This window comes from Parus major, chromosome 19 (assembly GCF_001522545.3).
Source record: "Parus major isolate Abel chromosome 19, Parus_major1.1, whole genome shotgun sequence".
NCBI lineage: Eukaryota > Metazoa > Chordata > Aves > Passeriformes > Paridae > Parus > Parus major.
In genome coordinates, this window is record NC_031787.1 from 5,874,147 (window position 1) to 5,886,270 (window position 12,124).

Below are 12,124 nucleotides of genomic sequence, written 5' to 3' on the forward strand. Positions count from 1 at the left end.
CCTGCCCCGCCCACACCGCACGTGGCGGCGCGGGGCTGCGGGAAAGGGAGGGGACAGGCAGGACCGGGACACGGGAAACAGGGACCGGCAGGACCGGGACACTGGGATCGGGGACCGGCGGGACCGGGACACGGGGATCGGGGACCGGCGGGACCGGGACACGGGGATCGGGGACAGGCGGATGGTCCGTCCCGTTCACGGGCCGGAGTTCAGCTGCCGGTTCCCCCAGCGGGCGGCAGCGAGGGACGGGGCACAGCACCGCGCGCGGCTTCTCACAGTTTTTCCTTTTCCCTTCCCTTTTCATTTCCCCTTTTTCCCCCTCCTTCTTCCCCTCTCAGATCTACGCCCTGAAACCGGGCTTGATGCAGCACATCAAACGATGTTTTGCAAAAGGCAGGCGGGGACAACTCGGGTGATTAGGAAACGACCTTAATTTTTCTCCTGCAGGAGACGGAGGGAAGAGTTCTTGGCAGTAACTTTTATATGCAGAGACGCGACAACTTGCTTTCTGCCAAAGGAGAAGAGAAGCAGCTGCTTTTGTGTGCTGTTTAATCTTTAGCTTCAGCGTCCCTCGAGAAAAGGAAGAAAGGAAGTTATTTAGAACAAAAGTCTTGTCGTTTGGCTCCTGAGAATTCGCATGTTACAGTGCGAGGGAAACTGAATACAGTTTTCCACTGGGGAGAGCCGGGGACAGCTCGATCCCACCCCGCACTGCCCAACAACCGAGGAGCCTTGGATTGGGAGCAAGCTCAGTTTTGTGTTTCCCTTAGGAATTCATCACATCCCAGCACAGAGGAACACGATATACCAGCCTTAAGTCATCTGCTGTGGGTGGCACATGCCCAGCAAGGAGGCACAAGTGAGCCGGCAGGGGAAGATGTGAGTTTAAACACAACTACTTGCTAATGACATCAACTCAAGAGCAAAAAATACCAAGGCATCAACTGCAGAGCTGCCCCTGTGATCTGGCAGCAAAGCTGGAAGCCAAAAGCTTCATCAGCTTTATTTCCAATTATTAACTAAAAGTTTCAAAGAAGCAGAGAGAGGTTGAAAAAACCAACACAGTGTGATGGCAGCTGTTCAGGTCTTGATAGGAGACTTGACAGGAGCAAGAAGACACTTGCCTGAAAGGTCTTGACCATCTCCACTTCAGGGATGGGCAGAGAAAAGGGCAAAACACTGGAATTTGTGATTCTGCAAGTTTTGCTAGGGTATTGTTTGGTTGCAATAATTTAAACAATGTCATCCTATATAGCCAAGAGTGCAGCTCTGGTAATGGTGCCTCACAGCTGTAAAGAAAATGCAGTGCCAACTTGCTGCAATGCCAAAAAAAATCATTTTGTTAGGCAGAAATGAAGTTGGTTGCAAGAAGCAATGGAAAAATCAGGACATTAAGAAATGGAGGGTAACTCAATCCTTCCAGAGGTCAAGAGACTGGCAAGAACCTCATATTCAGTAGTAACACATACCACACATTCACAGACTGAAAAACAAGCCCAGAACTTCTGTTCTATTCTAATTAATAACTTAAGGGCTTTATTTCAAGCATTGTAGAAGACTAAATGTACTTAGACACTGTCCAGACACGTCAGATTTCTTACATGTAACCACCATTAAAAGGCAAGCCCTTAAAACCTGCTGAAAACAAGTGCAGTGATTAACTGCAAGCAGCTACTCATAACATATGGGTATTTGTAAATTAATTAGTCCTGGATTAATACAATTAAGCACTGCATCTCCAAATGCCAGAGAACCAAGTGATGACAGAAATATCCCATTTGTTTTCTTTTCAAACCTTTAGAGAAACGAAATAGGAAATCCTCAAATAAGTTAATATGTTGAAATCTGCACTAATAAAAGCTATTTGAACTTGGGTTTGCTGCCATAAAGACTGAAACCCCAGCCTGAGAGTGACACTGCTTTCAGGTACACGTTAGTGAGATTAACCTTTCAGTTCCCACTGTCCATTTGTGGAGACTCGGAGAACAATTAAGTTTAGAAAAGATTTTCAAGATCAAGTCATCTTTGACCCATCACCACGTTGTCAACTAGACAACAGCACTAAGTGCTGTGTTATTTTCACTTTTGTTTTTAACATTATTTTATTTTACTTTTAACATCAGACTTAGGGAACAACTCTATTTCTTTGTCAAAGTTGCTCCTATGTTTAGACACGAGTAAAAGTTTAGACCCAGTAAATCGATCCCTCAGCATGCAGGAGCAAGGAGCAGGTAGAAAGAAAGGGATGCATGAGATGGGGTTTAAGCAGCAAGTCACAAGACAGCCAAGAAACTGCTCCTGGCTGGAAGCAGGTGCACTCTGCTGGGACAAACACATGAAGAATTTAAAGTGCACAAAATTGCAGTGATGACAGGTAGCAGCCTAAATCACCACCGTGCTGCAACAGACCATGTGAGCAGAGCCATTAATCACTGCATGACAAGATGGAAATACGCCTGTCTGGGGTCTCAAGTGTTGCCCAGCCCAGTGCACAAAATGACACTTTGCTGCAGGGAAAAGGGCACTGCTTGTCCGAGTTCTCCTCGGCATTTCCTGCTGGAAACTGTGCGGAGCCCAGCGGAGCAGGCAGCAAACCCCACAAGGCACAGTGACACCACAAGCCTGTGGGGCAGCAGGATCCCGTTTAACCTTCAACACCACACAAACAAATAAAATGGAGTTATATACAGCACATGAGACATACCATAAAAACACCCATCCCCAAACCTTTGCTATGCTAAGGCAGCAGTTAGAACCAGTTATGGAAGCACAATGGAAAAAAAAACAAAACAGAGTGTGAGGGATGTCTGAGCAGCACTTCAGGATGGGGGGAATGCTACCAGAGCTGCCTCTGGAGAGAAGTTTCAGGGGCTGGAACATGCATGCACAAATCTCTCATATTGACTTGTAATGTCTGGTCTGGCAGATAAGGTTGACAACATATTGTTTCATACAGTCATCATCTTCCCTGGTGTCTGCATTGCAAAACTATACAATCACAGCAGCTTGCACAGTACCTTCAGCTGTTTCACTTTCCTGGTGCGTTTTAGCAGTTTTTGAACTTGCACTGGTGTAACAAAGTAATTCTGCGTCCTACTCGACTAGCACTTGCAAATGGGCTTCTTGTCCAGCCCAGGTCACCATGAAATGCTCCAGTCAGGCTTGGCACTGGCATGCCCAGGTTTGACACTTGCAGGAGGCATGCTCAGAGCTGGACACCCAGTCCTGTCAGCACACATAGTCCACATGCAAACAGGGCATTCATCAAGCTTCTGTTTCCATCCAAGATCAACAGTTGAATTGCTGCTTCTTGTCAGACCACACAAAGGTGTGGGTGTCACCATATTCCACCCACTCCTATCCCACAGGGGCTTGCTGAGTGTCTGCTCACGTGTTAACATGATTAAATCTGGAGCATGATTGTCTTATTAGGCATCTTCAATTTTTAGTCTACACTAATGTAAACTGTGTATCAATTACTAATAAAAAGTACTCTTTTCATTTTAGATTACACCTACCAGTGAGATTTTCCCTCGTCCCCTTAGTTCTATACTATAATATACTGTCATAGTCTTTCTAACTCCAGTGGGTGTGAAGGGCTGGGTATTATTAAGTCTCTTTGACTGAAGTCCAGGTACTCTCTGCAAAAGCAAGTAATGCTCTGTTCCTACAAATATGTAAAATACTACATCTGTACGTTGGTCGTGTTCAAGGTAAAAGGGGCAGTGGGAGGCTGTCACACATAGGAATTTTGCCCTAAATCATTTTTATCAGTATCACAGATAAGGCAATGCAGAACCCAGACCCATGTTTTCAGGGGATTATGAAAAAAAAAACTTGTGAAGCCGCTTTGTTAGACAAACTAACCTCCCCCTCATCCCCAGCACATCCTCTCCCTGCCAAGTGATGTGCCACGGCCGTGCCTGCTCAGCCACCTTTACTGCACATGTGGAAAGTTTGTTCTTTACTGTTCAACAGCTGTTTCCGGTGATATTTATGAAAAGTCACTGAACTTTGAAAACAACACGTCCCTGCCCACAGCCGAGCACGGGAGTCCTGCACAGGCACCGTTGGGGAGCAGAGGTAGCAAAAGTTCATTTCCGTGCGCAGAGATGGAGCCAAGTCCTTTGTTTTTCTCACCGGCAGCAACACTCAGTCTCTGTCCACAAAGGCAGCTGTCTCTGCATCAGCTCTGATGGGAAAAGGGTCCTAAGGGGTAGCCTTGAAAAATTTGCTGCAACACTGCAGCTCTTTGAGGGTCAAAGGACCCGATTACTCTGTGTTTCTGGTGGGAAGTCAGTTAAGTCACCCTTTTGCTGTGAGGACATGTGGCTTTAGGCACTGAACCGAGTTGACAGATGAGTCTGAGTGGATTAAGGGTCCAAACAGATGATTTATTTGGGAAGAGCCTTAAATTAGTGCAGCAAACCTGTAAACAGGTAGAGACCAACTGGCTGAGAGCAGCACCTCCTGCACTCATCTCCTACTGTTGCCTCCACTCCTTGGAGGGGAAGGTGATCTGTCAGAAGCCTTCTGGATGGTTTTAGCATGGGAACAAAGCCTTCTGCGTTCTGCAGTCCAATTTATCAGGAAAACATGAAGTGATTTCAGTAGCAGTGATCATAAACAAGCCAATGCACGCAGGGCAGAATGAGATAGAGTACAGCACAGACACAAAGCTTTCCCAGTGATTAACAGACATACCACCCACCAAGGCAGGGCTTACATACACCAGCTGGATTACACACAGCCAGGGGAACTTAACCAAGTAATTATAAAGGAGCCCATATCTAGTTAAAACAAAACAAAACCAACCAACCAACCAAACAAAACCCCCCAAAACCAAACAAAACCAAAAAACAGAAAAAAAAAAAAAAGGCAGGGGAGGCAGGAACAGGGATAGCACGCAAAACTGTACTTGAATCTTGAAGAACCAGTCAGAACAGGAAGCCACATTCTAAATTTGGTTATTTAAGCTGTCAAAGAGTATTTCTGTTTCCAGCTCTTGAGCAAAGAAATCAGACAAGTACAGGGATAGTGAGATAAGCATCACTGAAAGAACAAACCCCTGCCTTTAAAGCCTTTTGGTCAGCTGCCCATCATGATTGATGATTAGGCTGCCTAGCTGAGAATCCAACACCTATTTTGCAATATTATCAGTTCATTAAACCCTTCCCTCACCAGCCCCACATCCAATCACTGTATACTTTACTTATCATTAAATCTTCGAGGGTCTGACACAGAGAGGTCAATGCTCAATTACACCTTTTTTACAGAGCCTGAAGCAAAGATGACTGAAGGAACCCGAGCAGGAAAAGAGACACAAGCAACACCAGTGTAGGTAATGTATTATTTCAGTGATGTGTGGAAAAGAAAGATCTAAATCCTCCCAACTGTCAAAACCATCCACTCACCCAATTTTATAAAGAAATGTTTTTGATCTAAAGACACCAAAGAGGTGAACAGCAATGAGTCCAGAAACCCTGGCTCAGATTATCAAAGTACATTTAAGTATCTGAAATCCATAAAGTGCTGAAAACTCTGAAGATTCATGTTTAACTTTGAAGTCTTGTGAAGGTGTCTCACCAGGAAAGGGAATTTCAGAGTTTCCCTTCCTATTCCTTTAGCTTAGAGCACCTGGTTCATGCTCAGCAGGAGACAGAAGCACATATCCTTAAGGCACCTCCTGGTCAGCCCCTCCTCTGTGACCCTCTGAAGGAGCACAAGTGCATGGGAGCACCTGTCCTGGACTCTAGACCCTTTTGGTAGCTGAAATATCTGACCCCCTTCATTCCTTTAACTTCCCAGCTTGTCCTTGCCCTGTTCCTCATTCTCTTCTGTTCACATGCTTAGAATGACAAATTCAAAACCACTTTTCACAAGCATTCAGATTTTGAGCAAGCTCCCTGTGTTTACCTGGTAATTTGGCAATGCAATGATGCTACTCTGCTTGATCCTTCAGCCTGAAGATCACATCTGAAATCATCTCACACATTATTGTGATCCACAGGTATGTCATTGGACTGGACTGAACACGTTGCAACCCCAAACAGACCTTGCAGTGAACCAGCCCTGCAGATACCTGTCACTAATCTAATAAACCCAAATTTTACTGCCAGTTCAATACCTTTGCTCACAGTTTGGGGATAAAAGAGCTGGTATTCAAAAATGAAGGCCACTGAATCGTGGCCCACAGGAACATTTCTGGTGGTCAGCAGAGCTGGCAGATGACCAGAACTGTTCTTTATCTCAGCATTACACTCTCCCCCAAGCAGCTGTAATAAATGCCAGAGAGAGGCTGAGCTGTCACTGAAAGGAAAGACAGAAAGATGAATTCAGGAAACACATTCTAAAGATAAGGTTCATACTACAAGAGCTTGGTAATCTCCAGCATGGATAAACACACGTTTTTCCTGTACACACACAGCCCCTTCTTACTCAAGATCTGGAGTTAACAAACTGTCCTGCACACCCATTAAAGACCCAGCTACTGTTCAAGTACCAACACAGTAAATGTTTGACAGCTGCAGTCGCAAGCAAAGGCAGCACAAGGAAGGTTTAGTTGCCAGAACTCTCAGCACACAGCTTTTGGAAGTGTCTCTTGTAACACCAGATAGGTTTTAAGGATAACCAGGAGTGGCAGGAGCCTGCCACAGGAGCACCAAATGGTGGTGACACATATCTCCAAAAGTCACAGCAGTCACATGATGTTGTAGATCCACACATGTCAGTGTGGAGTGTGAATGAGCCTTTGGAACTGCAGTCAATTCAGTCTCACACGACCACCCCCCCCCATTTCTCGCAGGGACTAACATTTTACAGCAGGTCTCAGTTTAAAAATCAAACAGGTTGGCTTACAGCTTATTGAGCTGCTGCCCTGTGCCATGCACCTATTCCACTTACTCTTTGAAAAACAACTTTTATACTGCTATAAACCATCAGCTTCTGCATCAGACTGTGGTCTTCTGCTCCTAAAACAAAGGTATTTACTCACAGCTTGAGACCTTGAGGCAACTTGGCACATCCAACTGTTATCATGGCAATAATCTGATTTGCTTTCCTTCCCAGTTCACTCCTGGAAGGAACTATTTTGATTTTAAAAAAAAAAACAACAAATCAGAAGGTACCCATACTTGTGCTGCAAAAGGTGTGGGGTTTTTTTATTTTTAAATTATAATTTAACACCACACTCTTGCCTCCACTTGAAGAGGGGAGGACAAGCGCATTCTGAGAACCTTTTCAGGTAACAAGCCCCACATTTCAAGCAGGATGTAATCACTTTCTGTGGCACCTGAAGGGAATGACAGGCTCCTCAGCTTTACCTGAGCAAATGGACTTTAGTCCCATAAAAGTTCAAAGAATCCCTCTGAAGTCCCTGGCAGCATTGCTAGGCAATACAGCTCACCCAATTTTATATGCAGCAGTTACTGAGTAGCCTCAAATGCTGCATTTCAGCAACCAGTGAGGTTTCAAGGCACACAGAAGTGGTAAAATCATGATGGTGTGGAAAGAGGCAGCATTTAAAACATAAAACCCAAAGAGCAAACGGCAGATCCTGACAGCAAATGCAGTGCAGCTGCAGCACCGCTGCTGCCCCGGCCCCGGAGATGTCATTCGTCAGCAAAACAAAGATGCTGAATCCTTGCAACCTTGGCACAGAGCACACAAAACCTGAATGTCAATACCTCAGCAGGTGTAAACACAACTCACAGCTCAATACATGTACATTTTAGGTAAATTTTAACAACCTTGGGATGCTGCAGAGCTTGTTAACACAGATGCTCCATTAAGAGTGTATTCAGTGTGGCAGCAGCACGTCTGGGGACAGGAGAGATGTGCAGGCCAGTTTAGCTCCACAGCTTCCAGACAGCCTAATGAAAGTGTCAGAACATAGCTATGAAGGTAATAAATGTAATAAATAGATTGCTCAGGACATCTGCTTACACAGCACTGTCTTGGTTCCATTAGCCAAGGGTGACAGGGACTGGCTTGATCAGGGACTCCAGAGCAAAAACCTGGATCTGTGTCAGGGTTTTGGAGATTTCACCCATAAACTGCATGGTCACTGCTACAGCTGGAGAGACACCACCCAGGCTTCCCTCAGAGCAGGGCTTGGGTGTGAGAAAAAATATTGCAGAAGCCAAGCTGGTTTCACCTATTTGTTCAGCTTCAGATATTGGCAGCATTAATTTGCTGGGGTTTTTAATAATGGATAGAAATATTTATAGAAATGAGATCTGTGTTCACTGTACCCAAGTACTTTCCTCAGTAGGAAAATAAACCATTCCTCTTTGCATCAACACAAAAGAGCTGGACAGGAAATGCCGTTTTAAGTACCTTCCAAGGATGACTGCAAGATGACACAGGAACTCTCTTTCTGCACTCTGATAGCTCTGCCCATCTTTTGGACAAAAGTTTTAAGCAGATTCTGCCAATTCCCAAAGCAGAAAGCTTCTCAGTCCATGATGTGCTAACAAGTGCAGACTTGTCAGGTCTTTTGAATGCTCTGTAGAGCAGGTTTATGTTTAAACAACATTTTCACACAGTTCTCCCTTCTCTGTGAGACCCAGTCCAGGCAATCACAGGCCTGTCTGGTGTTAGATCTTAAAAAGCACAAGTCAGCAAAAAGATCACTTTGTTTAAGTATGGTAATCTTGATGTAATTATGTACAAGCTTAAGCTCCTGTTTGTAACTTATTTCTCTGCCTCTTTGGAGGAGATTTTAGTTTGCTGCTCTTCATAGTCTCTGCTCAACAAACACTGTCCCTCCTGCTGTCCTGCTGCCAGGCTTTCCTGCATGTTCCCCCTCACCTCAATATACATCCCATACCTCATCAGGGAAGAAAGACAAGCAGCAGAAACCTAACACAGGAAGCTCTCTAGATTTTGCTAACCACAGGATTAGCAGTGCTGTTGATCAGTGTAACATGTCTTCTGAGATAGCAATCCCCAGGCTGTGCAGAGACACAGGGACACGGGAATGGAAATAAAGGCTCTACACAATGATTGTCAAGACTGACCACTGCAAAAATCTTCTGACACCAAACAAGTCCATGTGTTTATGCTTAGGTCTTCACTAACTCCCTTGCAAGCATTAAAACCTAAGTATTGATAACCTTTGAAAATTTAACTTATTTATACAAACACACATTTAGTCCTACCACAGCAATAGTCCTGGCTTCAGTGTCCAGGATGAGCTTGGACATGCCCGATGCCTGACATGCTTAGGTAGCATGTGGACACATTTTTCATGACCACAGGAGACAAAAGGTCTTCTCACCATAAGAATTTTACAAACAGCAAAAAAAATCCCACCCCAAATACTGACCACTGACTGGAGCTGCAGCCAGGTCACCTGAATGAAGCCTCAGGAGAACTGGGCCCTGTCCAGGCAAGCAGAGAGAAATGTCAGGCTGCTGCAGAGCACCACCTGACACTGGAGCTGGAAACACGTCTTTCCTTTTAAGCCAAACTCAATCTGTAGCCTTTTTACTGCCTGGATTTTCAATAGCTGCTACTCGCTACACTCCTGTGAAAACTGGGGATTAGATATACTCAGGAACTGTTTATGGACATCTGCTGCTCCTGCACAGCAGGACTCCAGGTTCACTACTTACCCCATCTGACTCTATTATTTTTATCCTACTGTAATCAAACACATTTAACACCAGCTCCCTTGTTTTCCCCCAGAAGGAGTTTGGTTTTAGTTAGCTCCATGACCCCAGTAACAGGAGTCACGGAGCTCAGATCACCACATCAGCAGCAGGTTGTCATTTCCTACCCCAGGAAGTTATTTCAAATATATTTTAAAAATGTTTGTTTCAGACCTAACCTACAATGGTTGCTAAGTGCCTGCAACAATTAAATAACTCCCATTCCTTCCAATACAGTATGTATACTGAGATCAAGTCATGAATTGATCTTGTGACTGCTGGAAGGCCAAGACTGAAATGAAAAATCAGAGTTTAGCTGAGTTCAGTTTGAGCCTTTGGGAATTGTGCTTTCCAGCTTTCCTCTCACTCATGAAAGCTGTAAAATGAAGAAAGAGCAATTCTTAAATCATCACTTAGGGGTTGAAGACTGAAGTAAACAGGGCAGCCACCTTCCCTGCGCCACAGAATCACAGAACTACACTGAAATCATGGGAATGTGTAACCAGGACAGCTTTTTCTTTTGCAGATTCCTCCAAGTTGGCCCCAAAACACAAAGCCCAAATCTCATTCAAGCATTTTAAATACTAGATATTATGGCTTCTGTTGCTACCCACTCACACAAACACCATAAAGCAAAGAACCGTAACAGTCAGAGAGCTCTTAAAGGGAGAACCATTTCACCTTCACTTCCCCTTTACTCCCTCTGGAGGGAATCTGAAACTTTCCACAAAATCTGACTGCAACATTTTAAGCCAAGAAAGCATTAGTGCCATTGGAGAAGTCACCTGATATATACAATTTTTGCATTTATTAAGTTCAGCTGAAATAATTCTTTTGATGGCTTTGAGGAAAAGAGATAAAGCTTCCAAGACCCTAAGAAGTCTTACCCTGCAGACTATACCTACATTATAAAAATCAACATTACTTGTCACCATTCAATCAGCTGAGTTTCAATGTTTACTTTTTAGCAAATAACATTTACCACAAGAAGTTCTTTCTGAAGCAACTGAAATCAGCATTTACAAGAGGTGAACACCTTCTTGCAAAACAATCCCAAAAAAACCAAAAAAATCCCTGCAAATTCTCAGTGTCTCCTAATTTTGGAGGATAAATTTGACTATCTGCATCAGCAGCAAATATCCATAAATCCACTGAATGTGCTATTTAAGTAGCAGGTGCCTGTTTGGATCAGGATAACCCTTGATGGAACAGGGACTTTTTAACCAGAGAGAAAGAGTGTATTAGTCTGGTTATGCCTCTCAGAATACTCTGATGGTGGACTAAATCCTGAGAAGCAACACAGGACACTGGAGGGAGCTACAGAAACAGCAGTTTGGAGAATATATTCACTAGCATCTTGGCCAACTGCTCCCCATATTTATTTTTTAGTGTGCAATCTGACTTTTCCCATTTCCTGCTGCAGCAAACACTTTACTAGAACCCATTTTTCAGTAAGGCTTATTTAAGACAGTTGTGCAACATCAACCACAAGCAGAAAGTGATGCATGTTTGCAGGACATGCCAGAGGAACAACAAAAGCCCTGTGGAACATTCCATGTAGCAAGGCATCCCCGAGGACTCCTGCGAGCCTCAAGTGACAATCTTACCTTCTGGGCTGGGATCTGCATTCTTCTTCCCCACTGTCTGCCTCCTGCATACATAAGGAAAGGAGAAAAACATTAATATCTTTTAATACATGCAGGAAGAAAAGGCTTGCATTTCACTGGTTTGATTGTGTAAGGCAAGGGGAATTTTCCCTGCTCCTGCATGCAGCTGTCACTAGAGAGGAACTCACTTTCTGCTCAGCTGTCACTTCATGTTCTCCCAAAAGCCTTTTAAAAACTCAGTGTTACAGGAATTTTTGCCCCTGCAGGATTTTGCATGCCTTTGCATGGACTTCCAGTGACCCTTGCCAAACATGGCAGGCCAAGAGCTAAACACATAGTTCACTTCTGGGCAAAAATCTCTGGGTTTTTATTACCTTTATGGAGATCATATTAATTCATAGTTCAGTGTCAGTAATCAAGCGTAAAAATCCACAAAACTAGCACGTAATAAACCTGACAAATCAGACTGAGTGAGCACAGATATGACCAGAAAGGAGAAATTTGACATATTACACTGCTTTAGATGAGGTATTAATATGCACAATCTCTAATGTGCTGTGGAATTTTACTAGGCCTACCTACTACAGCCCAAAGCAATATCTCAGCAGAGAGATCTCAGCAATTAATTCTGCTTTTACAGATTTTTTTAATGTGCATTTACATACACCCCGCCAGGCACTGGAGATGGGGTACAGGATATGTTGTACTAGTGAAAACTTACTATATTTGTGCAGGTCCACAGGTAAAAAGCATTTTAAAACATACCAAGGGTTTTGTCAGGGCAGGGGCATCCCATGAAAACCAGAGTTCAGATAGATGAAGGAAAAAGATAATTTTGTTCTTGGTTGCTCTAGGCTTCCCTTC

General features: G+C 44.1%; 1 protein-coding gene and 1 long non-coding RNA gene across 3 annotated transcripts in view; one reads left to right on the forward strand and one right to left on the reverse strand.

Moving 5' to 3' along the window:
• Positions 1-12,124, reverse strand: part of SSH2 (slingshot protein phosphatase 2) — a 91,721-nt gene that overhangs the window by 51,732 nt on the left and 27,865 nt on the right. For both annotated transcript variants that reach the window (XM_015646576.3, XM_015646575.3), the window contains exon 2: positions 11,261-11,304. In XM_015646576.3, coding sequence (XP_015502062.1) covers positions 11,261-11,304 — 44 coding nt within the window. The remainder of the gene's footprint in view (positions 1-11,260; positions 11,305-12,124) is intronic.
• On the forward strand, positions 157-6,479 carry LOC117245312. The gene is made up of 3 exons (XR_004499911.1): positions 157-879; positions 5,277-5,341; positions 6,011-6,479. It is a non-coding gene; the product is annotated as an uncharacterized LOC117245312 (long non-coding RNA).